General features: G+C 37.1%; 3 protein-coding genes across 3 annotated transcripts; 2 read left to right on the plus strand and 1 right to left on the minus strand.

Annotated features, from left to right (window-relative positions):
• Nucleotides 1–47: 47 nt before the first annotated feature.
• crm (cramped chromatin regulator) lies at nt 48–27,999 on the minus strand. The gene is made up of 20 exons (XM_013315917.1): nt 27,854–27,999; nt 27,348–27,421; nt 6,198–6,363; nt 5,786–6,073; nt 5,511–5,714; nt 5,244–5,419; nt 4,926–5,088; nt 4,658–4,822; nt 4,166–4,557; nt 3,847–4,074; nt 3,504–3,774; nt 3,181–3,322; nt 2,831–2,930; nt 2,590–2,700; nt 2,071–2,194; nt 1,852–1,936; nt 1,557–1,675; nt 1,144–1,299; nt 714–853; nt 48–307 (listed from the first exon to the last, which is right to left on the minus strand). The coding sequence occupies exons 1-20, from the start codon at nt 27,864–27,866 to the stop codon at nt 206–208; spliced, it is 3,219 nt and encodes a 1,072-aa protein (XP_013171371.1). The 5' UTR covers nt 27,867–27,999; the 3' UTR covers nt 48–205.
• Nucleotides 14,557–22,655, plus strand: LOC106120785 (lipase 3). Its single transcript, XM_013316215.1, has 8 exons — nt 14,557–14,788; nt 20,226–20,433; nt 20,765–20,876; nt 21,072–21,312; nt 21,526–21,684; nt 21,861–21,942; nt 22,118–22,236; nt 22,468–22,655. Exons 1-8 carry the CDS (start codon nt 14,696–14,698, stop codon nt 22,648–22,650), a joined length of 1,197 nt encoding a protein of 398 aa, XP_013171669.1. The 5' UTR covers nt 14,557–14,695; the 3' UTR covers nt 22,651–22,655.
• On the plus strand, nt 25,578–26,826 carry LOC106120786 (uncharacterized). The gene is made up of 4 exons (XM_013316216.1): nt 25,578–25,814; nt 25,896–25,977; nt 26,179–26,297; nt 26,538–26,826. Exons 1-4 carry the CDS (start codon nt 25,680–25,682, stop codon nt 26,718–26,720), a joined length of 519 nt encoding a protein of 172 aa, XP_013171670.1. The 5' UTR covers nt 25,578–25,679; the 3' UTR covers nt 26,721–26,826.
• Nucleotide 28,000: the final 1 nt, after the last annotated feature.

A 28,000-nucleotide genomic window follows, 5' to 3' on the forward strand; every position in this document is an offset into this window, starting at 1 on the left:
AATAAAAGATGCAAAATATTTATACAATGTAAACAAATATAAACACAATGCATATTGTAATTTTAATCACTTTTTCTTAAAACTAAACAACTTTGAGTTGTCAAGAGGTCAGCTCACTGCGTTTACGATCTTATATCTTACATATAAAGTCCAAATTAACATTTTAAATCTTATATCAATACCATAAAATATAAATTAGCGTGCCTTAAGGCACAGGCTCGTCGGTGACCTCTGCCGCCAGGTCCGCGAACTTTGCCACGTAGTCGACACTAGACTCCGCCATTAGCGACTGTATTTGAGAGTCCACCTGGAAAAAAAACTTGTTTTACTGACTCGGTATGAACTGAATGTGAACTCTGTCAGTTTATAAACGGACAAAGCATATAAAGATAAAGACCGTAGAGCAGGTTTTTAACTTGACAAGGGGTCGCTGATGAGTTATATAATAAATAGGATTTATTTATACCTTCCAGATCAGATAGACCGTCAAGGATATCTGACCTGGTAGACATAACGCAAACTAAATTAGCTCACTAGCGCCCTCCTGTCACTGCCAAAAAAATGTTACAAGGTCCTGTTTGTAGTGTACCATTATTTTATGACATTTTCTATGTCTCAGTTAAATCTGCTCTGTCTTCCAAAAGACCGGTGTTAGAGCTACAAACTGTAGGAATGAAATCATGTAGTATATAATACAAGGGGTGTGACCGTACAGGTGGTGGGTGCGGCTCATCACCCTCCAGATGCCCCAGGAAGCTGCTGAGGGAGAAGTCCTGCACGGCGCCCTCCATCCAGCCGCCGGCGTGCAGCAGCCGCGACGGAGACAAAGACATCGACTCCGACGGTAGGAAGTCTGCGACGGAACACTACAATGGGTCTCGACCGGACATTTGTATATGCCATCCTTCTCATTCTCTTTGAAAAGAACAGAGATAGCAATAGTGCTTGTATGTGACATATCATTTGAAATTCACTGTTACTATAAATCTAATTCAGTAAAACTAAAACTTTAATATTCTATCTTGATGGAGAGAGAAAGAGAGCGCGTGTGAGGGTGAGAGAGAAAAGAACATTGGGAGGGGAGGTAGACAGAGAAGGGTTAATATTCTTTTCGCAAATACAAAAGAAGATGGAGATACTTACGAGCGATGTCAGTGTTCTCAATATCTTGATTCTGGTTGTCCTCGATAGCTGTGGAGAGCTGCTTCTCAGGCTGTGGGTCCAGCGGCTTGGCGACTTCAGTTTCTGTTATATCCATCTTATACTCTTTGATGTCATCACTTTCTCTCATATCGTCTTCTGTAAATAATAAATTTTATGCATAAATTAGCTGTTGCCCGGGATTCCGTTGGGGCGTAATTTTAAAAAATAACTTAATATGTAGTCTATATGTACTTCCAGACTATTTTCTACATCTGTGCCAAATTCCAGCAAGATCCATGCAACCGTTCTGGAGATACCTTCTAACAATCATACATCCATCCACCCATCTAAACTTTCGCATTACACTATGCATTTTTGATGTAAGTTTAACTAAGACTGTGTTAACTATTTACCATCCTGTTCGTGGTCATCAGCGCCGTTCCCCGGCAGCGGCGTGATAGGAATACGTCTGTCTCCGTCGTGGAAGAAGAACTGCCCGTTGGATTCACTCAGCACGTAGAAGAATGAAAGACTGTAATATAAAGACGCTATACATCCTGTATAATACGGCATAGGAATACAATTAAATATCAAAATTAAAAACTAGGACTTCAGTTTGTTTCAATTGGTTTTTGGTCCTTCGAGTCGGATCTTTTGAATGATGATTTGAAATGTGAAATGAAATTGTATACTAAAAAGACGACTCACTCAGATGTGGAGGTGGGCGGTGGCTTGGGCAGTATTTTGGGCGGCGCCGGCGGAGAATTAGGTACTATATTCATAGGGATGAGATCTGTGGAAAATCAAACAATTTCATTGTCGTTCATTCATTAAATTAATACGGGAGAACGTTATCGTCGTAAACCATTTGAGGATTTAGAGTGCGGGTGTTATGTGTATGTGAGTTATGCAGTTGGGTATACAGACTGCTGGGCTGAGGCAGCTTGGGCAGCAGCGGCAGCAGGCGCTGCACCACCACCCGGCGCGCCGCACCGCGCGGCCGCCCTCGTCTCCAGCGCGGCAGACCCTCCAGGTTGACAGGACGACGAGCCTGCATGGAGACAACAACTGCATCACTGCTATTTTACTATGTTGAAACGCCTCTCATAGACATTCGACATCGTGAATGCGTTGCCTAACTTTAATCGACGAGGAGAAGAAATTTCCCCTTCCTATGCGTACCTTCCTTCATCACATCAACTTCCCCATTTAATATTTTCTTATCGGAAAAAGGTGGGGAGGGGAAGAAGACTATAATTAGGTCTCCGACACGCACTTTCATCAGAGTGTACGCGGTATTGATTTCCACTGGCGCCTGTGTTTTGCAGCGGGCGAGACCCATTCGTGCATTCTGTTGCTGGTGTCTACCACTGTTAACTGCCACTGTTTTAAATGGTGTCAGATTGTCAGGCGATGTGTAAATGATGATATGGTGCAGTATCTCACATCAGTGTCAGTGTGAGGAGCTGGGCGCGGTGCGATGGGTGTGGGGTGTCGGAACACTGGCGCGCTGGCCGCCGACACCGCCGCGGTCGTGTTGCTCGCCGCACTCTTCTGCTAAAGTACACAAATATCACATTATTTGACTTAATTGTTATTAAGGGAGGAAATTAAACAACTTAGAAGGAAAACTATAGAAGACTTTTGTTTGAAAGTGTTGTATGTAAGATAGTTTTAAGTTGTGTACCTGTTTCCGCTGCGTGTGCGCACAGACGTGCCCGCAGGCGCAGCGCGGGGCGGCGGCGCTGGCCAGCGGGTTGCCCGCCAGCGCCAGCAGACGCTTCAGACTGAAACCAAATATATAATAGTAAAAAAATATATATAGTAGTTTTTAGATATCTTTGCGGCTAATTCCTTCCGATTAGCTGCGTAGCACACAATGTCATGTGCATTAGGGTATAGCGAGATGCGGCGTAAATGACCCTGGACTTCTAAAATATTTGAAAAAATTATACTAATTAACATCGTAGCAATTGGGATGAAGTGCTAATTTGGTATTTATAAAAAGGCTATAATATTTGTGTGCGGTGTATGTACCGGTCGCTCATGAGAGCAAAGCCGTGTTGCGGCGAGTGCGAGTGCTGCGGACGCGGCGCGGGCCGGTTGACGAGCTTGGAGAGCAGCTTGAGCGTGCTGGCGGCGCCCGCTGACTTGTGCTCCGGGGACGCTTGCTGCTCGCCTGATAATTTACACTTTTATTTACTTAACTAGCTGTCACCCGCGACTTCATCTGCGCGGGATTAAGAAAAAACTTAGTACATGTTCTTCTGCACTTATATTTTATATCGAAACTGAAATAGAAAAAACACTAAAGCAAATAGACTAAAGTTGACTAAAATTTATGTGAAAATAAATCTCACTTTTCCTCTCGTCTCCCGACATTCCGTCATTGCTGTCCTGACTGAACGTGTGCTTCGGTGAGAATATATCCGTGTCACTCTCCCTCGCTCTCTCTTTCTCATCTTCTATCTCTACTCCTTTCTCTTTCTTCTCCGTATGTTTGTCCTTATCTAAACTGTTTATTATTTTCTCCATATCTGTGTTCCTTTGCGATTTCTGTAATGGTTGAGGCAATGGAGGTGTGGGTTCCGCCCACCAGTAGTCCAATTCTAATCTGGATCGGGAACCGAACTAAAAGCAAAAAAAGATGTAGTTTTATCGCAAATTTTAAATCTGTTTGTTTTGGAATGTAAAACTTCTTACCATAAGATACAAATCTCCGATAGTCAAGTCTCCAGCGTCGTAAATACTCCAACCAGTTCGAATCTGCTTTATAGCTGTCTCCACATCCACGTCTGACTTCTGTTCTTCTTCTGTCTTCTGCTCCTGCTCATTCTTTGCCTCCTCGTTCTCTTTACCTAGCACTAGAGTGTATACTCTCCCGCCACGTTTCTTTGGACGAATACGGAATTTTACCTGGGACATAGTTGTCTATCAAAACAAAAAGAATTTGAAATACAAAATGAATGGCTTATTATAATAGTTTTGGATATTATATAAATTTTGTGAACCTAAAACTTACCTTTAGATTTTTAAATTTCCTTCCTTTCCCGCTTTTATCAACTTTCCCATCGCTTTCATTGTCTGTGTCACTTTTGTTAAATTTCTCGTCATCTTCCATCTCAGAAAAACTATCCTTTTCTCTCTCAGACATATCTTTGTCCCTCTCCGGTTCTTTTTCTTCTTCTTCGGCCGTCTCCTCTGATTTAACTTCTTTTTCATCTTCCACGTTTGCCTTTTCTTCTACTTCCGGTTGCTTGATAGTTTTGTAGTTGGCCATCAGCTCGATACCGTCTATAGCTGTTTCATCAATGTGTACAATTTTCTGCTCAATCTCCTCAGCTTTTATCTTTTTGTTATCTTCTTTCTCTGATACGCTGTCTTTACGTTGACGTTTCGGTGTTCTTATTTTTGCTAAATCAAACACATGAAACAACTTTAGCCTAATAATTCCTAACATTTATTAGTTTTATTATATTAAGGATACCGATTCCATAATAACTATTCGTCTTACCGGCACCATCTTTGTCCTGCATCAATGTGCCCATCCGCTCCAGGTAAGAGGAGAAGCAGATCTTCTGGCTTGATAGACTCTCGCTGGGGCTGACTATAGGCAGATGGATCTCCGCGCCAGGACGAGGGCCCACGTGTAGTGCTAATTTCTTCTCACTCAGATGTTCTAGAACAAATTGTGAAGGTCACAACAAAAGACTATACCTTGATTGAAGTAGTACTTGACCATGAATCTTTTCACTAGCTTGGTTAGAGATTGCCTAGGTTACCTTGTACAATAATCCTGTCAGTCTGTAAGTTGAGGTGACTCTCTAAATCTTCATGTTTACTGTCACCAAACGGTACACGATCTGTATCGTCCTCTTCCTTGATTGTGTCTTCTGCCAATTTAACTGAGCCGTTCTCTGATATACCGTCTTCTTTGTGATCGGCCTAAATCTATTCGTTAAGGTAGAATAAAATAACGTTGAATTCGACAAAACGAAATGTCTAACACCTTTTATTTTGTGGGTTTAGAAGTACAGTTATTTTAGTCCAGGGGTAACAGATAGGTTAACTGATTTTAAGATCATCTAAGTAAAGGATACAAGCCGCCACCGTTTGTGCAGCGCACGGAGCAGCGCGTGCAGGCGCGTGCGCAGCGGCAGCGTGACGACAGCGCGCGGGTTGTGCGCCGCCGCCTGCACGCGCGCCCACCCCGCCGCGCACCGCGCCCGCAGCCACACCGTCGCACGCGAGCACACGCGCGCACCGCACGCACGCTCTATACGATCAATAGAATTAATCAGTTAGTAATTGATTATACAACCGTCTGACTCGAAGGTCCGTTTACAATTTTCAAGTTAGTTAATTACCTGCGATGTGGTTGAGCCTGCGCAGGGCGCGACACATGGGCGTGCGCACCCGCAGCGTGCGGCCGCGCGCGCGCACCGCCATGCTGCCGCCGCGCACCATCTCCCCCAGCCGCGCGCACGTCTTCTCGTTCACCGACGTCAGCTTGCGACGCAGCTCGCCGTAGTTTATTAGTGCGTACAGCTCCTGGGCCACTTTCTTAACGTCTGATGGAAAATTATTCTTTAAATATTATAGAGATAACATACAAAGCAAATGATAACACAATGAAACTTACTCTCATCAAAGTGTACATGCTTGGAGAGTTTGTGCCAGGTCCTGTAGTAAAAGTGGCTGACTTGCGTCTTAGTCTTGAGGTTGGCGTCCGGCATTCCCTTCTTCTTCATCTTGGCGCGAATGTACGAGGTGATCGCATCGAAATCCTTGCCGTACTCGTTCAGGGCTTCGAAAAACAGGCTCTTTTCGTCCGCGGACCAGAGCGCTTTCGGCATACGTTGCTTCACCGTGGGGAACGGCGGTGGTTCTTTATCAACGTCTTTGCTTGGTGTTTCACATTCTGAAATTTCTGGAAAAAATCACCAGAAAATCAATTAGTATCTTCTTCTACTCGGCGTTCACTCGTCATCCACACGTAAACAGCCGCGACGAGATGCTACCGGTAGTGTTGCAGTAATGAGTTTTGACCTTGCCTCTTTTATCTGCGGGCGGTTCGAGCCTCAGTTTTTTGATGACCCTTGCGCTGGTGCGCTGCTGCTGCACTGTGGTCACTGAGCCCAGCAGCTCGGTGCGTTCACCCTCCGCCGCGGCATCCGGCACCACTATGGGCGGGACCATTGCCACTTCTTTTGTGACTGCCTGAAGAAATGTTATTAGAATAAATATATGCGATGGTCAATGGCCTTTTTTACAGACTCTTAAACACTTTATTGTTAATCATAGGAGTGACATTTAACAGTGAACAAACAAAAGTGTCTGATAAGCTAGTTTAATTAAACTATAATTGTTCACGGTGCAATCATGAATGGTATAGAAAGTGGATTTGCAATTGCGGAGGCTGACATTTCCTCAGTGGACAACTTTCGAGGAAGGTGCAAGGCCGGACGATACAAAAGCGAACTCAACATTCATCGTATATAATAATCATGAATTAACAAGTGACAATCATTTGTTGCTACCAAGAAAAGTATATGATATTAAAATGACCACTACGTAGAAACAACAATTCAACGATATTGAATTGTAATTTTAATTAATTTTATTTATTCTCAACATTTCTGGCAATTCTTTCGACTGTCTCAATTATTCCTCTTTTGATACTTTCTGTTCGGTAATCGTTTTGAAGAAATCACTTCTAGATAATTAGCAGCTAAAAGCACATGCGTAAAAATAAATAGCAATTAACCAGATGCATAAAAATATCATCCCTTTTAAGCACAAAATGTCACGAAGATAGTGCGAAATTTTGCATACACACAATGTATTTTTGTACAAACTCTTGTTTAAACCATGAAAATCATAAGTTTTAAGCAGCTGATATTTGTAACCACATTGCCGCGCCATTTGGCCAGTAACATGTAAATAAAAACAGTGATTGAATATTCCATTGTGGTGCGGGCACGCGCATAAAATGCAAAACATACGGAACCGACGTGTAATACGATCATACGTCACCCGACGGGGTTCGTCACCTCACCACTGTCAAGGTTGCGCCCCAATATATTCTTAGTCTGTCACAAACTTTACCTATACCAGCAACATGGAAATAAGCCACAATCGCGTAAGCTATACAGCCGTAGAAGTGAGCTATAAACTTCCCACAAGTCCAATGGTTACGGACGTTCAATTTATCGTGTACCATCCCATCACAATCTTAAAGTTTAGTTGGAATGGTTACAAGATATTATAATAATCTGCTTAAATTAAAATTTCTTTGCTACTCTGTAATTCGATCAAATAAAAACATCAATAATATATTTCTAAATATATCTAATAAATCTAAATAAAGCCTTTCGCTAAGCTTATTTTTCTGCTTTCCTATAATTTATATATTTGTATTCATAGGTTAGTGTATTCATGTATATTATATATTTATGTTGCTTAATTTGTTTAGTATATCTATATGTAACTAGTATATATATATTTTTAATAATTATTGCTCTTATTTATTTATTCTTGACATATCCTGATATTTATATGTTATATATCCCTCTTTCTATGTTATTCTTTCCTGTCCCACTGGGTTGCCTGGAAGAGATCGCTTGTAGCGATAAGCCCGCCCTTGCTTTGTAAATTAGTTAATTGTCATTTTTGTTATGTATTATGATAGCATTAAGAGTTAATAAATTAATAAATAATAATATTTTCATTTATGTGACTACACTTAAGTATATTTTGAAGCAATTGTCTTCGATGAGGAAACTTAAATATTTGCATTGAAATAGTCGAGAATTAACAATGAGACAAGACTGTTGGGATATAGAACTTCGCAAATAGAGCAACCATGTCACCGATACATTGTGAACATTGTCAGTTTATTATCTCCCTAAAAACATTGAAACCGCCATGCATTTGCATATAACTTTATGGGACTTTATAAACGATTTTATCGAAGTCAAATTGACAAATTATGCTTGAATATTTTACTTGCATTTTCTTGCTTAAGTTTTTTTTGGATGGATGATTATTTTGTATTAAAATATAGCCTGTCAATGACTTTTTCACTATAAAATATGCCGTCGTTTGTGTTAGTGACATTAAAACATTGTTTACAATCTGACGGCGACGTCAACGTTAAAATGAGCGCAGGTCCACTAGGGCTAGGGTCATAACTTGTGACATCTCCATATCAAAATTCTTTATTCGGAAATGGATCGAAAAAATTCGACCCCAGACATAAAAGAGTTCTGTTACAAGGTCAATTACACGATATATTTGTAGCAAAGTTATAGGGTTGCCAGTCGCTAAATGACAAAATTTAAATATCATAATACAACATTTCTCATAAATCCGTCAACTAGTACATAAATAAAGTAGCTTCTTTTCCATACATTTAATTTACTTGTCAAAAAAAAAACTAAGAGGCCAAAGGAGACATTAGGACAGGTATCTCAGGCTTTATCGTAGGTGTCGTAGACCCCATTTCAAAATGTTACTATGTAATATCAGTTACTAGTGCTGTTAAATATTTTCTTTAATTAATGAACTCTCAACTATCGAAAACACCGAATGTATTTGGTAACCAACGGGTCTCTATTTAAGAGCAATAAAACAGTTCAATATAATATAATTTGACAACCCTAGACGCAGAATTCCGTGTAAAAGCAACACATTAAAATCGTATAACCATAAAAAGGAGTCATTAACGAATACTAAAAGGAAAGTGTCATCACATATGATAATTAAATGCATCAACACAGAGATTCCCCGCAGCAATTATTTCCGGGGAGCAATGAAAAGTTACTACGGATCAGGGGTTAGAGTTTTTACCTTCTTTTGTGCTTTAGGTTCGAATTCAAAAAAATAAATCTTATAAGTGGTAGAGCCCGCTTTAACATCTTCGCACGAATTGGCCCGGCTCGCCCGGTGAAATACCACGACCACATAGAAGACAGGCGTGAAGTGGAAGCTATTCCGCGTTTCGTCCGATGACTGTGCGTCCCGGAGGCCTAATTTAGTCATCTTTCCCTTCCCACCCTTTTTCTTATAAGGAGAGGACGGGAAGTGGAAGTGGACTTTCCGGATGAGAGGATGCATGGAAAGGGAATATATTTTCTTTCTGTGCATTTTCTCCTCCGTTGATTAAAGGTAGGCAACGCATATGCAATTGCGTTTGTCTATGTGCAACGGTCATTTCGCTATTTCAGCGATTTCAGGTGGTCGCTCGCTCGTTTGCAAAAAAATAGCAATAATGCTAATTGTTTTAATGTCCTGTCTTGTTTATTAGTTTATATTTCATTTAAATATAAGGAACTTTCACAATTTAATTAACCTTATTGTAATTTCAACTGTGTTGTGTTAAAAGTAAACTACACTTTTTAAAGTGTAGGGTTAAACAAAAAAAATAGAAGTTAAATTTTAACCTATAGATCGAAAACTAGTAAGTATAGGATAATTAAACTGGTAATAAAAAACTAAAAAAAAGAAGCATTCCAATCAGTAGTCATTACATGTACAGACTAAGATTACAAGCAGAGCAAAGCAATCATACAATAATAAAAATTTAGTTAAATTGTGTTAGTTACATTATATGAAGATGAGATTATGAAGCGTGTCCTTCCGGCCTTGATAGCTTTTTGATGGACCATCAGAACGACAAAATATTGGAATAATTACGTTAAAATACTAATAGTTGAGTGCGAAATCGCACAATAAAATCGCTGTTAGGCCTTTTATGCATCGTAAATCTTCGTAACTAATATTGCGTCGCGAGTATCGCATTGCACGCGTTCCGTATACACAACTTTGAATCGTCGACTCGAGTTGTTTATTCTTCCAGTTATGCATAGCGGATATATGTCAACTGTACAGATTTGCTCTAGCTTTAAAACCACAGCGACTTGTTGACGACGACATTAACACACAGGTAGCGAGCGACTGGTTGTGGCGACTAAAGTATATGTCGGGGACGCGTGCTTGTGTAGAAACCCTATGAGATTTAATTGCGTAAGTCCCTTACCGACCCTTACCGCCGTGTTTCAAAGATTTACGTTGCCTTGTGTACTAAGTACCTAAGTAAATTTAAAATTTTAGCATAAAATGCGCTTTTTTTTGCTTTGTTGCAAATCAATCGGTCTTATCTCTTTTCGTCCCCAGATCGACCTTTCATTCGTCATTTTAGTCGTCATCCTTTTTAAAATTAATTGTATTTACATCGTTAGTTTATATAAAAAGATATTATAAATATAAATCGAATTTTATAACTATTTAAAATAAAATAAGATATGCAAAATGTTTGCAGAACATCGCTCTTTTAATGTATTTCCTTATTTGTATTTTATACATAATGTACTTAGTAGACCCAACATTTCCGAAACATTTAAGGTCCATTGGCCCGCGCCGGACGCACGCACTGCACGCACCGCCTGCAACGGATTTTACTTTGCTTTGTATGATTTGACATAACACTGCGTCCATCATCCGCGCCGCCCGCTTCGAAAGACAAAACCAATCCGTTTTATCAGTGCGTGCAGTTCGTCTGGTGCAATGAACACGTACCTTTAACACGTTGAGCGCCACGCGTATTTCTAAGACAATCCCGTTCAGGACACGAGCGCCGCTTGTACGCACTGGTATTAAAGGGCCGGTGTTTCCGATCGCAGTACAAATTCCGTAAAACCGTCAAAAAATTGTGTAATTCCGCAAAATAGTGTAAAATTTTATTGTTCTAATGTTACACGCTGTCAGCCACCGATGGCTGGCGCGGCCTAAACGTGTTAATAACATTTTGGTCATCCCTCTCACTTCCTTGAAAAAAACTGAGACATCATTATTTTGTTATACTAGACGCCGTTTAATGAGAAAAACATATTCTAGAAGCTTTTGGGTTTCTTCATAAACTCAGAGGCCTTTACAGCCCTCGATATTTCGCCTCATTTGCCGAATGAAGGTGTGAGCGTTTACATGTAAATTAAATGATAATTTAAGACAATTTAAAATGTTAATTAATGTTCAATTATACGTACATGTCATCACTGAACAGGATATATTACACGGCAGGTATTCTCAAGCAAAAAACTAAAGACATTTCATATGGCATTCGATTTAACGCCTGACCCGTAAAAGCTCACCGGTGTAAAGTCACTGATACCAGAATAAATACAACTTTAATTAATTACTGAACAAGAGTAATAATGTATTTTTTGGTGTTTAATATGTTTATAAGAGGTTATACCAAAATTGGATTTAATTTATGGTCTGGAAATGAAATTTCTTAGTAATGAATATGATGGATGTAAAGGACTCAAACAAATTTTTTACATTCTTCAAGTTTCAACATTACAATTATCATAATTATCAAAATAACTAGCTGTCGCCCGCGATTTCGTCTGCTCAGTATTAAAAAAAGATAGTTGCCGATTCTCAGACCTAATATGCATAGAAAATTTCGGTCAAAGTAGTAACTAACATTGTGACAAGAGAATTTTATGTATAACTGGCGGACCCGACAGACGTTGTCCTGTCTACACGTCTTTAATATGAATAAATTAATATGAAGTTAATATTTGATGAAAATTGTGAATCTAAACCATTCCCAGATTCCCTTGAACACACACAAAAAAAATTCATCAAAATCGGTCCAGTCGTTTGAGAGAAGTTCATTGACATACACACTGACAGAAGAATTATATATATAAAGATATATAAAAAGCGATTACCTAGGACGTAACATTGTATCGACCTAAAATATAGATACAATATAGATTGGTAGATAACCAATCTATCTATATTATTCAAACTAATATTTTGTAAAAAAAGTCTCGGCTGCCTCAGTGGAAAAAGGACAACATAGAGGCGGGACCGCGCAGCTCGAGTGGATCAATGGAAACAGCACTTACGGGATATCAATAAACATAAGAACAAGAGATATTCTTTCGAGAAAGTTCTGTTTATATAATGTTTGTAAACAGTAACATCAATCAAATATTCCTAACAGATGATTACCAAAGCATTTCTTATAATCCTTGCTTATTTATTGTAATGACCCAGCAATGAAGTTGTAACATTTATTTTGAAATGATATGATATTAAAATGACAAATGTATCTTGTAAACGTACAGCAAAAGATACGCCTTACACAATTGAATATAGTATTTTAAAAGCTATGTCGTAGTAATAAGACCAGGGTTGATAAACCGTTGGCATTCAACATATTGGGCACGTTACAGAACTCAAAATTCACTATGTATTGCCGTAAAAGCGGGAAGTTATTACAAGGCGACCGAATAAGAGTGATTCTTACGCTAAAGAATATTCCCAATAATAACAAAGTCAATACTATTTGATAGCATATATATGACATCACTAGCAGTCGTCCACGACTCTGACCGCGCGGCATTAAAAAATTAACTTAATTTGTAGCCTTCCAGATATTGTTACATCCATGTCAAATTTCATTGAGATCCTTCAGGTCGTAAGTTCTAACAAACATACATGCATACATCCAAACATTCGCATTTATATTAAATATTTCTTTAGGTAAATGGCATATTGATACGTAAAAGATTAACATGATATGTTTACCTATTTACCACTAAAAATTTAAATATCTTTATTCATCTTTTTTCTCATATTAGTGGTATTTATAATCATACAATGTTGTCTCCCAGGCACGTGCTAACTCGATAATGCAAAATAATTATGCTATTAAAGACTATGGGAATTAAACTTATCACTTTTTATTATATCATGATATCTGCATATTTGTAGTAATTATTGTTAAATTATACATATTCTTAGGAAAATGAACCTTTTGCCTTAACTGGCTGGTTATGTAGACTAGTTATTATACATTGTCTTCAAACTTTGCTTAGTTACCAACAATAAATGTGTTGCAGCGAAAAAAAAAACTTTTTTTGTATCGGGGGGGGGGGGGAAATCTTCGTAAAATACCCTTTTTTGTCCAGAGAGGCATGCTTTATGCATACTCCGCGCCCCGGGGGAGAGGCGGTAGTTATGTGGGATTCTCCTCCATAACGGAGGCATACCCACTAAACCTCTCTGTTCCTCCAACGCATCGGGACGGGACCGCAGGCACGCTTACGCTCTCCTCCGCGGCAATTCGTAATAACCTGCCTTTTGGGGGAAAAACAGGGTTATGTGAGATTGTTACTAAAACCCCTTGATGACCATCCTCAAGTGCGATTGCGAGGGTCCCGGGATCTCCAAAGGAACAACCGGGACTACGTTATACTTTATCCTAGGACACGAAGTTTGCTGTCTATGTCCACTAAGCGATTCTAAAAGCGCGCGACTATCATCTTACTATGATGTATGGATGTATCTTAAAAGGTATCCCCAGAACGGATGCATACATCTCGCTGAAATTTGACATTGATATAGAACATAGAGCGTTGGTGGCTCAGGGGTCAAGCACTTGACTTGCAATCTGCAGTGCCTGGGTTCGAATCCCGCCATGTACCAATGTGTTTTTCGATTTCCGATTCACATATGTACATTTATCCGATGTTCTTACGGTGAAGGAAAACATCGTGATGCAACCTGCGCATATCTGAGAAGAAATTCAAAGATATGTGTGAAGTCAACCAACCCGCACTTGGCCAGCGTGGTTGACTATGGCCTAATCACCCTTAATTTAGGGTAGGCTCCGAGCCCCTCGGTGGGCACGTATAGTGAGATGATGATGATAGAACATAATCTGGAAAAATGCTTGGACTATTAATTTACTTATTTTTTTAAATTCCGCGCTGTCGGAATCGCGGTAAAAACTAGTTGTTTTTATTTAAATCGCAGTTACGTTAGTGAAAATATAAGCCGCAAATACAAATAGTGGTTGCAGGTCCGTTTATCAAAGTTAAGGCTTTTACTTTCCAGTATTTCAGAGTTAAAGTTTAGAATACTTGTATTTTAAGGGTTCTATGTAAGAATTGCATATGCAATATGCTGATGTGCATAAAATGTAAATAAACAGCAGAAATATATATCTATGCGACAGCTTTGACAAGTTGTTGGACAAACAACAAAGATACGTCTTAATTATGCATAGATAATGCCGTGATAAAGACGAGGTATAAGGAAATCCTGTTGTAAAATCTTATATATCAGAATTCTTATTATAAAAGCAAGTTTAAAACAATATAGCGTTTAATATAAGCTAGGTTAAAAGTCAAGTGACATTTTATACTTCATCAAAATCCAACAACGAAACTTTTTTATGACAGGCATAAATAAAATTGTGTCACTTTTGTACCAAACGGATTCGAACCCACACTCGCCCGGCTTCTGACCACTAAACATTAAACAATCGGATTCTTATCAGGTAAAAAAAAGTAAACAATTCGCCACAGTATCGAGACGCGTCATTGAAGATACGAAACGATAAAAATGACGACCGGGACGTACAGCCACACTCTGACAGCGGCGCTGAGGCGAGCGCTCTCGGACCGACGACAAATTAAAAAATTTGAAGTCAGTTTTTTTTTAGAAAAAATAGGGCTGTGATAATATCGATATGAGTGCAATGCGTTATATTGTTACGTTGTGCAGCGTATTGATTGTCGTCGGAGACGCGCAGTTGTTAAGAAAGGAAGCTTACGAAACTGTGGTGAGTGGATTCATATACACATTTGTTGTTTACTTAAACGAAAGTTAAATTATACTATTTTAAGTTTAATTTAGGAATTTAATATTAGTAAGAATATTATTAACTAACTGTCAAAGGCGACACAGTCCGCGCGGATTTAAAAAAAAATCTTAATTAGTAGCCTATGTGTTCTTCCAACCTAGTTTCTACATCTATGCCAAATGAGATATCTGAAGGTTTAACTAAGTCGCCTTGTACATGCAGACTTGCGTCTATTACAATGTTGTCGATATTTATAGAATAATTACATGCATGTATAGGTCTAGTTAAAGTGGTTTTATGAGAAAAAATACAGTTTCTTCTGTCACATTATATGTTTGTAAATATTATAAAAGTGTTTAACTCCTTATATTGGTTATTGCCGCCAAATATTATGAGAAAGAATTTACTTTGAACATATAACAATCCACTGAAAATATTCAGACTAATTTGTAATAATTTTCCTGCCTGTTGAACAAACACGAATCGACTTACTTAGAACCTTGTCAACTTAAAGGACAAAATATATCTATATATGAGGTTCACAATAAATCTGTAGTTCCTTTGGTATTGGGGAAGTCCATGCGTCAAAGATTGACATCAGTGTACCCGCCGCCAGTTTGTCTCCTTCAATTACAAAAAAAAAACTTTCTAGCTTCTTTCGCTTCTTAGCCACGTGACGCTAGTGAGCGTGGAAGCCTATGCCTGACGGTGGTCAGGCATAGGCTTCCCCCAAAGATCCCCATGAAGATCGGTCATGTACTACTCAATAAAGTAATATTTATCAATTGTTTATTTATTTAATGTAACCGAAGACTTCCACTGATTAAATATAAGGGGTTTATCCGATAGATATCTACGATCCACTTCTTAGTTTGCCATTTCGGTCCTGCTCCTATGTACTTCCCTATTTAGATATATAAAGCGATATAACATTATGTTTATTAAATGCTTGTTTATGGATATGGCAATAACACACGATAGCATTCCGCGCACGTTCGTATACTGTGCGTATCCATTCACATGTCCGTCACGCGCTAACACAAATTGATTTTTGTGCTCGTATACATTTCCGCAACTCTTTGTACTTCATGTTGAAATGCATTGTACTGTCATCAATGTGAAGGAAAATATTTTTAACATGAAAAAGGTTTTTCTTGAATTAATATCCGGCACACGCGAATCCATCAGCGCGGTTTAAAAAAAAAAATCGTAACCTATGTGTTTTACCAAATTTCAGGGAAATCCATTTAGCAATTTTGAAGATACCTTCTAAGAAAACATCCATCCATCAATGTAAACTTTTTTATTTATATTAGTAAAATTGTTGGGGTTAATTATTTTTATTTATAATTAGTCTGCCAAACTTCAAAGCATGCAAACCGAGTATCCTGGTTGGATAATGACTTTATTTGATGAAAGTCGACGTGAGTATGCAATACAGTCAAATGAACAAGTAATCAACAGAAATCAGATCAGATATTTATCAGTAAATTCATGACCGTGAACAAATGTCATTAAAATTTAATAAGTACAAAATTTTAAATTTTTTCATAAGTTAAAAAGTAAACTTTATTTTTTAATATTATGAAAGCAGATTATGAAATTAACGATATTACCTTGTAACTACCCACTACTATATAATTTAGGATAATAGTCAAATAGGGGGATTAGAACCCACAACTACGTGATCGGTCTGGACCGTTAACTATTACCTTATTAGAGCTGCCTATTATATAAAGGACATATATATCAACAGTGGTGGAGCCCGCTTTAACACCTTCGCACGAATTGGCCCGGCTCGCCCGGTGAAATACCACGACCACAGAAGACAGGCGTCAAGTGGAAGCTATTCCGCGTTTCGTCTGATGAGTGTGCGTCCCGGAGGCCTAATTTAGTCCTCTTTCCCTTCCCATCCTTTTTCTTATGAGGAAAGGTTGGGAAGTGGAAGTGGACTTTCCGGATGAGAGGATACATGGAAAGAGAAAATATTTTCTTTCTGTGCATCCTCTCCTCCGTCGATTTAAGGTAGGCAACGCATATGCAATTGCGTATGTCTATGGGCAACGGTCACTTCGCTATTTCAGCGATTTCAGGTGGCCGCTCGCTCGTTTGCCACCTTATGATATAAAAAAAATATAAAAAAAAGGAAGGAAACATTAATATGAGGAGACCAAAACCAATGAAAATTAAGCTCTAGATATAAAAATACTCTTTATAACTATTTAATAATATACATCGAATAGACCACGTTTAAAATAATACACTAATAATAGTTATTATAAGTTGCAGTTGAACGGTAACATCCAAGGTTACCATGCATAACATTCGAAATAAATAAAATGTCTACTGCAGGACAGGTTTAGTTTATAAACACGTATGGTTCTTTTTTATTTTAGTGGTTATAAGCTTATTAATGAGCGTCGGTGGCTCAGTGGTCAAGCACTTGACTTGCAATCTGCAGGTCCTGGGTTCGAATCCCGCCATGTACCAATGTGTTTTTCGATTTTCTATTTACATATGTACATTTATCCGACGTTCTTACGGTGAAGGAAAACATCGTGATGCAACCTGCACATATCTGAGAAGAAATTCAAAGATACGTGTGAAGTCAACCAACCCGCACTTGGCCAGCGTGGTTGACTATGGCCTAATCACCCTTAACTTAGGGTAGGCTCCGAACCCCTCGGTGGGGACGTATAGTGAGCTGATGATGATGATGATGAAGCTAATTAATAAATCTGTAAATATTATTAAAAAAAGGAAGGAAATCGTTGAATCTTGCCAGCATTGGAAATTAGATAAATACATATTCAGTTTTTTTAAGACTATGCTATACATATGTGTGGACTGTAATTTAGATGAATAAAAGGCAATTTGTTAAATATTATTCTTATAAGAGGCACAAAAAACTGCCGTAGATTGACGCGAATTGTTGTAAGTTGAGCGACTGAAGAACGGTGCGGGGTGAGAGCGCGGGGCGGCGAACGAGGTCTGAAACGGAGTCCGCCCAGTTACTCCAACTTAACAGACTTATAGATAGAACTATACAAAGCCAAAACCGATCTCTAACAAACATAACTCCCTACAGACTTAATAACAACATAGTCGGTTCATATTGAAGATATCCAACGTAGGTAGCCAACATAATAAAACAATTGCGAATAATTCATCCCCTTGGGGATTCACCGAACTAACAATGAATACTAATAAACAACACAGAAAATATTATACTATATTTTACATACAAAAGGACAAACTGATTCATTTTTATTTATCAATCTGATTTCATCTATGTTTGTATTTGAGAGAGTAATGTTCGTTACACACGACATATTATAATAGCTATTTCCTGCGACTTAGTTCGCGTGGAATTTAAAATAATCTAGTAATAAATGTATCCTATGATAGCAGGGGATAGCTTAGCTTCTCAACGGTGATAGAATTTTTAAAATCAGTTCAGTACTTTCGGAGATTATTCAATACAAACAAAGAATAAAATCTTTCTACTTTATATCAGTAATAATAATAATCATCAGCTCACTATGCGTTTCCACTGAGGGGCTCGAAACCTGCCTTAAGTTAGGGACGATTAGCAATGATACGTAAATAATTTAAAGCAGTTTCTTTTACTGATTTATTAAACATTCATTATAAAGTTTGGTTCCGGATTAAACTATGCAGTAATTCACGTAACATAAATAACCTACCCACGTTCGATATATATTTTTAGAGGAATTTATATTATATTGATTGCCGGAACTTTGTCTAAACGGCATGAGAAACTGAAATACGGTAACAAATGCCGTGTGTCTTGGCTTATATAATTAAACAGACGTGGAAGAGGTACGCTAGATTAGAGGAAACATAAGGAAGAAGTACACTCTTAATGCCTAAAGGCTAAAGGCATCTAATATAATCGGACTCCATGAATCAATAATGTCTCGTTCGATAAATTGGTTAATAAAGACAGCACGTGATAGTACTGTCCATTATCTGATTGCTACAATTACAATTCACGTGCAGGAATCCACGTGCGCGGAAGATGGGAACAAAGGATTGTGGTAACCAGTTAAGAGCCTGTTTCTTTAAAATTAACTTTGAATAATTTTATACTTTTTAAGGAATAATTTGTATAACTATTGTCTCTAACTATCTATAACTAGTTATTAATGCAGACTAAATTAAAAATCAATCTTATTAAAAGTTTTATTTTAAAATTGCAGTCAATAGATGGCGCTATATCATGTATTACAGCCCGAGTCATTCGTTTTTTTAAGGTTAGGTTAGCCTATGTGACAAATTCAATAAAATCAACAGTAGGTATACGGACATTTAATATTAAAGAAGAAACTTTATAAACAAAGCGTAAACAAAGTGCAAAAACATGTTGAAAACTACATTCTATATACAAAGTATGTACAAGATGCATGACTCGCGTCGATCTATTCCAAATCAATTATCACAGATGTAATCAGCCCATAAACAATAGAATATTCAATTTCTTTAATTACACATAATGCCTTACCCAGATTCGATAAATAATGACATAGTTATCTTTATGTATATCGTACTAAACCTACCCTAAGCGACGCCTTTAGGCTATTACGTATTAATATTGTAGAGAAAAGATTTGTTTTAACTAAAAATTACTGGACCGATTTTATAAATTCTTTTATCAATAGTGGTAACGCGATACATTTAATCCAAAAAGGTTAACTTAATCTTAACCTTTTAACACTTTAAAGACACTTCGAGGGCGTTAACGTCCAAATGTTGAGGAAACAGAAGCATTTCTTCGGAAGTCACAAGTGCCAGTTGAGACATTAATTGCGTCCCTAATAAGGTACTAGAGCTTTTTGTGGCTCGCTTTGTTAAGATCAAGGGCGATCGATTGCTCCCTTTGAATTAAATCTTATTTGTTTATTTATTACCTTGCGCTTTCACTGACAAAACATTCCGGCATATTGTCACCTCTATCATTCTCATTGAAAGTAATTGATACATATTTAGTATTTAATACGAATGTATTAGTTCTGGGAATCCATGGTAAAGTTGACATTAAAAAAGATATGTGGATCCATTTGGAAAAACTTTTTTTCTACCAATTAATCAACTTTAGTTTCCACCAATTTAAATTGAATTCTCATCGCTAAAGATTTTTCTCGTGACAATAATAATTGTGAACAGAATACAGACGACTAACCTTGCGCCTTTTTAAAAAGGTTAGCAATTGCGCGATTTTAACATATGGTATAAATTAAATTGTAGGCGCTGATACTATTATATATCATCAACACAATTTTTTCTTCACTTCTAATAAATAACAGCGTGGCTATGTAGTTGTAGATATAAAGAATGATGGTGGATGCCAGAAGAGAAGAGTTGTAAGTTTCAGTCTTGTTATCTGTTTACACAGCCTCAACTGATCAGCTCAGCGGGCTATCCTGTGGAGCGGCATCGCACGACCACAGCAGACGGGTACGTGTTGCAGCTGCACCGTATTCCAGCGGGCAGGCGCAGCGCACGGCGCAGCGGCGGCAAGGGCAAGCGCGCTGTGCTCATCATGCACGGCCTTCTAGGACACAGTGGCGATTTCGTCATCATGGGCCCCGAGAGGAGCATCGGTAAAACGAACATCATTGTATACAAATTTTAAGAGACTGTTAATAAGTTAGCTGAACTGTGGAAATAAAACTAACCAATCGCGTCAAAGGGACCTATTTCAACGAGCCCTAGTTTTGTTTTATTTTGATCGTCCACCAAAATGTAGACTCTAATTTTAATAGTTTTATTTCCCTTAGTAACACAAGGTGAAGTTTTTTTTACGTCTATAATATTATAATTCATAATGTAACCTTGTTAACAAAAAAAGAACTAGGAAAATATTCGTTTTTAATCATGTAATTATGTTATCTTAATTACATATCCGTAATGTAAAACTATATTTTTGTTTAGGTTATATCCTAGCAGACGCGGGCTATGACGTGTGGCTGGGAAACCTGAGAGGCACCATTTATAGTACACATCTTAACCTAACCAGGGATAACCCAAAATTTTGGGAGTTCAGGTAAAATTGCATAGTAACTCGAAGACCAAAAAGTTAAAAATCTTCTAAAGAATTTTTTGACTAGACACTCAATATAGCAGTAAATAATACAAAACTAGTAAATACAAACAAACTAAAACGTTTCAGCACGTTTTAATCTTAATCGTACTTATCGTAAATTCCTTACAAAACACCAAATATCTTTGGGGCTTCCAGTTTCCATGAACACGGCAAGTACGACATACCGGCGCAGATTGACAAGGTCCTAGCAGTCACTGGTCTACCCAAGCTGTTGTACGTCGGGTACTCCATGGGCACGACCAGCTTCTTCACCATGATGTCCCAGCGGCCGGAATACAATGACAAAGTTATTGCTTTCGTCGCACTTGCGCCTGCCGTCTTCTTGGATAACATGCGTCCACTTGCTGAACTACTGCTCAAGACTTGGAACGTACCGGTTGGTTGATTTTGATGTTAACGTATGGAGATAAACGCATAGTCTGACTGTGTAGAATTAGTAAGAGAAATCTACACTTGACCATTGACGAACTTGTCTGCGGCAGTAAAGCATCGTACGTTTATTGTTTGAATCGTGGTAGTAGACATGAATCAGCATGCGAAGACCGCTCAATTTATATTCGAGAGTAATAAAAGTGTAATTTTTTGCCAGCAAACGATGCGGAATCAGGGCATGGTGTCGATGACGTTCCGCCAGGAGCTCCGCGAGCTAGTGCTAAGCAGCGTGTGCCGAGTGCGATCGCCCAAGGACGACATGTGCATGCGTCTCGTCTACGCGCTCGTCGGTGAAGACTATGAGCAGAACGACTGGGTAATGATCTTACTGTGACAAATGAACAATTGAACAACCTAAAGTGACTGAACAACTAACGACAGTTAGGGTTACATTACCATGAGTCCAAAGTTTCATTTTATCTCACAAGGTGAAGACACTGGCGATTGGACTGGACCCCTAAAGATATTTTAATACTTAATTTCTCCGTACAGGACATGATGTCTGTGATACTGGCGAGGTTCCAGCCAGCATCGTGGCGACAATTAGAACATTTCGGCAAAATTGCCTTAACTGGTGAGATAAAAAAATCAAATCATCTAATTCAATGATTCCTACCAAAGCTAGTCTACATGATATTACGTTAAACCTAATGAGACCAGTTATTTGCAATACAGACTTCTTAATAATTCTTACGGAACTTAATAGCAGAACTGGGTCTGACATTTCATTGAATCTATGTTATACTCAGGTGTCTTCACATCGTGGGAGGATGGCTTATGGGGCGAAGTGAAGCCCTACAACCTTTCAAACGTGAGGGTTCCTGTTTCACTCCTATACGGAGAGAATGATCAGCTGACTGAGAAATCTGTAAGTATTCTATTTATAAACCAAATTCAGAGGAAATAAGTAACCAGAGATCAAATTATGTTTTTTCTTTTTATATTAGCTACCTTGTTATTTTCTCTATTCCTCTTTCTACATGTTCTCAAACTATACATATTGTTTACTGCTGATTAACTACATATAGAATTACGATGACTAATGATCTTTATTCTTGAAGACAAACTGACTTATGACTTATTTGAGCGTTTGTTCCAGCAAATAATGAGGCTAGCCAAAGAATTAAATGACAGCGGTGTGCTGGAAGAAGTCCGGCCGGGTTGTGATTGGCCTAAGTTTAACCATTTGGACTTCGTGTTCGCCAAGGACTTGGGCAAACTGTTGACCCGGCCGCTAGTCAAGCACATAGACTATATGTATAATAAATATGGATTTTCATAGTACCTATATACGTATTATTATCCCTCTAAACCTTTAAAGATATACACATTCAAGAAAATCTGTCATTGAAACAACGTTAAGAATTAAATATTACATAACCACTCTCTAAAACGGTAAATATTAAGTTCGGAAACACCTGTCTGTCCTTTTGTTACCTTGACATTATTAAGTGAGAAGATATGAATAAAAATCCTTACACGATTATATGTTTGCCTTCAATTACATAACATGTGGCTTAAGTTCAATCAGAGATATTGATAAAAAATAACACTGGCAGAAAATAACATTAAAAATTAAAAAAAAAAATTAAAACATGTTAGGTAAGGTTAGTTAAATGTATCCGTAACATACATAGTGGAATTGACACAAAATATTTTATTTTGAAATTAAATAGAATATAATCAATTAATCACAGTTAAATTTAAAAAATCTGTTTTATTTTTTTAATATATTATTGTATCAGTATTAAATAGAATACACAAGGATGAATAAAAATACGATGGCATTGATACGGTATCGTTTCCCGCCAGTCGATCATAACGTTTAAAACAGTCAATACACTTCCTAGGTTTTCGCGCGCTTTTAAACGTCAAACGATTGACTTATTGCCACAATAGAAAATATTGTAAAAGTTTAAAAAAGTTAACATTGTTAATAAAAAATATATATATTTTAGTGCAGTGTTAATGTGATTATTTTATATTGCTAGATACTAAAATAGAAAATGAGTGCGCGTTCGTGGTGTATAATTTTATTATGTTTGAATAATTTATTTGAAAGTGAAAGCCAATTTCGTCTACCAGAATCATATAAATCTGTGGTAAGTTTGAAAACGAATGTTTAATGATTAAAAAAAAGTTTAGCAATCATTTAAAGACATTTTGGGAGCTATTGGATGGGGCTTAAAGGAACATATTTTAGGAAAGCCTAAATAATAGCTTCGCCAAGAAATCAGTGGACGGAGAGATGCATTCAAATTCATTGTGATACTGCGATCTCATTGTTTTTTTTATAACGTTTAGTACTCGAAGGCTTAAATAAAGGTTTTTAAATATTCGTCCTAATATACCTTAAAATTTATAATTACATAGTTGCAAATTATAACCCTGAATACAGTTATGTTTTAATTATGTAATAGCATTGATTATAATAATTATATATTCCATTGGAGTTCGGAAGTACATAATGGTCATGATAAAGGTTTTATTCTAGAAGGTCAGATCTACTTCCAGTTTATTTAATTATTATATAACTAAAGTATTTTGAATGCATTATCCATAAGAGGTAATAAATAATACATGTCATTGCCAACTTCTTGGCAAGTTTAGTCTAAAACATTAATTAGAATATTATATATTACATAAGGTCCTCACGTAATCAGTGAGGTATGTCGATCTGCAACCAAAAATGAAGGCTCAAGATCGACTCTAGATGACAATGACCTTATTTTCAGTTATGTCACCGATTGCTTATGAACTTGGAAATTTTATAATCAGTCCAAGCATATTGTAAACTGCTTGTTTAAACTGGTTTCTTCTTGGTCGTTTACAACAGTATATACTTCATGAAAGGTTGTAACAAAAATAAAAAATGTATTTATGATTTTTTAAAACAACATCACGGTCATTGAAGATGAAACTAATCTGACAAGGTCTTGATTCATAATAAGAGTTCAAACGATATAATAACATGTTTATTTTTGCATTTGATTTGAATAAATTACCAAGCATTTTAAATAACGTCCATCACTCCCAGCTATTCAATAACAAACATGATGTGTATTTCATTAAAGACAAAATTATTAAAATACATAAAAGTAGAGATTGGAAGAACATACATGTTTTTATTTTTCTGTCACAGAGACACCAAGAAGTGCGCAAGTGAGCATTTCTTAGGTTAGGCTTTGAATTCTGTCTAACAGTGCCAAACAGTATAGATTTCTCATACTAAGTGAGGCAAGAATTCCAAGTAAAATTAGGCTATTGATAATAATTTTCAGCCTAACATAATCCGGGGAGCGGGCTACCCAGCAGAAGAACACAGAGCACTGACGCCTGATGGCTATATCCTGCAATTACACAGGATACCTACAGGGAGAGGGCTCTCGAGGTCCTCTGGTGTTAACAAGAAAGCAGTTCTCATATTACATGGTGTCTTCGGATGCAGTAGCAACTTTATTTTGATGGGACCAGGAAAAAGTTTAGGTAATCGTAGACCATATTCTTAAATTGCCTAAAATGCTTTTCAAAGTATATCCGTTACATTTATCATTCGATTCGTATTTGGAATGATAGAAGTTTTTTTTTTCAATTAACTATTTATTTTATTTACAGCCTGATGTATGTTTTATTTCTTTTTTTTAGGTTTTATGCTTGCAGACGCAGGATATGACGTGTGGTTGGGCAACTTGCGGGGGAATCGCCACACGGCGCACCTAAATCTAACCAGAGATAATCCTAAGTTTTGGGAATACAGGTATGATGACTTTAAAGTAAAAAACCGCAACTAATAACTAACGCAACTAATAAAAGAGTATTGATGAAATCCAACACTATTTTAACCCGCATAATTCTTTTTGTAACCAATTCGAAAAAAAATCATGGCTTCAATGTTTTGTGAATTTTTAATAATTCAAAAATACGATGAATATACTCGAGCTCATTGTTCCAGCTTTCATGAGCACGGAAAGTACGACGTTCCAGTTCTAATAGACAAAGTACTTGCCGTCACTGGGCAATCCAGCCTGCTTTACATCGGACACTCCATGGGCACCACAAGCTTCTTCATCACGGCCTCCCTCAGACCAGAGTACAACCATAAAGTGGTAGCATTCGTAGGTCTGGCACCTGCCGTATACTTCGACCATATGAAATGGCTCGCTGACTTCCTTTTGAAAAGTCTTAAAATTGTTGTAAGTTCATGTGGGGTATCTTTTCAATTAACTTACTCCTACTTATTAGTTCCTACTGACTGTTTGTATTCAATTATTCTAACACATCTTTTAGAACTGGCTACGTGAGCGCGGCTTCATGACGTTGGGGTTGCCGCCCGTTCTCATGGAGCTATTCATACGTAGTGTGTGCTCAACTAAAAATCCGCGCGACAACTTCTGTGTATTCATGACGCAGAACCTCGTCGGCGAGAACTTCGATCAAGTCGATCCGGTATGACAACACAGACCCAGCCAACGACAGACGTTAAATAAATAAAATAAGAATAAGGCTAACTATTGATTTTTTTAACAGAATGTAACAACACAAATGATGACACGTGTACAGCCAGCCTCTTGGCGGCAATTTGAACATTATGGCAAGATCGCACTCACTAGTAAGTATAGTTCGATTCACATATAAATAAAAGGCAACGAAAACCTAAAAGGACCGCTGTCATATCATTCGATTGCGAATTTCGCGCGTTTGTATTGACTAGGCATATAATAGAAATGGAAATTTCCTTGGATGAGGTTACTTAGTTTGAATTAAACATGTAGATCTATAATTTGAAATGTTTAAATGTAGAATTTTACAGGTGTATTTACGTCTTTGGATGATGGTGTACTTGGTGATGCAAAACCATACAACTTATCCAATATTAGGGTACCAATTGTACTATTGTATGGAGAAAATGATCAGATTGCTGAGAAGTCTGTAAGTAACCTTAACTCTCTTAAGCTCCATCATTAACTGTTCATGTAATGTTAATCAATGCTATAAACCACTTATTAGGGTTACTCTTAAATAAGGCAGGATAATTAAAAGAAAATGAACCTTCAAAAATTAGTTCTACTAAAGAAGGAATATTTTTTTATACTTTTGTTACTTTGTAACAGCTGTTTGTCCGATTTTCATCATTCTTTTTATAGCATTGTTATTTAATTTGTATTCCAGCAAGTAATGCGTCTAGCTCGTGAGCTGAACAACACTGGTATGTTGGAGCAAATAGAACCAGCTTGCTCTTTGCCTAAGTTCAATCATGTGGACTTCCTATTTTCAAAAGATATTGCACCATTATTGAATAAACCACTTGTGCAAAAAGTAAAGCAGCTTTTCGAGAAATATTCCTATCGGTGACTTTATAAATAGTGCTTTTAGTGTGCGATATCAAGACTGTGAATTATGTATGAAACGAAGGAGAACATATTTATGAGTGTCATACAATTGTATGTTGTGTCAATATTAATAACATTCAGTGTATAATTTTAACATGTCACTATAATTTTTTTTAAAACAGTTTTTTTTTATTTGAATGTGGCAAATCAGCGGAGCGTTAGTGATTGTAAAATATGATGTTACAAGCTAAGTGAGTATTCATCTAATTTAAACATGTTATTATATTAAAATAAAAATTTTAAAAATTAGACTTCTATGGTCAATAATTTTCTTATGCCACTATATCTAGATATTAAATAAATATTGTACTAAAATATTTCAAAGCTATTAATTAGAATTAAAAATAAATGAATTTCATAATTAAAATTATTGTTTATATTAATTTCAAATCCAATAATGTGTCATTAAGGTTGTTAATAAATAGGTTTCCATTATACAGTTGAAACTGGATAAGTGAGAGCCTCGGCTCGGGAAGAACCCCTTAATAGCAAGAGAAATATCATGGTCACTTGGACTCTACCTACTCCAGGTTCGATTATAATAAACTACCAAAAATTTAGAAATAAATAATCATTAATTTAAACTTACCTTGCTAACAGATGCCTTTGGGGTTGGCACCGGTACTTTGGCCCCTCCATGTTGGGCAGGACTGCCTGTCAAGTCTGAAAATGAAAACTATCCTATAATAGAGATTACAAAACATGTCTGCATTTAAATATAATAGTAATTATTTTATTTCCTTGAGAGTCAGTGGTGCAGTTAAGCAACTAACCAGACATCGTAGTCTACATTTCCAAGATTCTCTGACATATACCAATGATTTTTTGATTTTCCTACTCAATTGAAGAGGCTACGAGTGTCTCGGTGAGGACATATATAAGCTGACGACGATTTAACATACCACTCAGCACTCATTAAATACAATGGTCATGAACATTCTGCAAAAGTTTGTAGGCACAATGCCATGCTTTGTTTAATGATTATGACTCTTGGTATACAGAATTACAATTTTTAGTACTTAGGACAAAATGATCACAAACAAATGACCTAATGCCGCTAAAGTAATTATATTAAATCCACAAAATATAGGGTACCTTTGTTCGGCATTTTAGTAAAAATACCCTATCAACTGATAATAAAAGAACAATAATTAGTTCACATTTATTTGCATTACATGTATTCTTTAAATTTTATTATTTTATAATCAGCTGAAAAATAAACAGAAGCAATTGACATTGATA

Source organism: Papilio xuthus, unplaced genomic scaffold (genome assembly GCF_000836235.2).
Source record: "Papilio xuthus unplaced genomic scaffold, Pxut_1.1 DF826949.1, whole genome shotgun sequence".
NCBI lineage: Eukaryota > Metazoa > Arthropoda > Insecta > Lepidoptera > Papilionidae > Papilio > Papilio xuthus.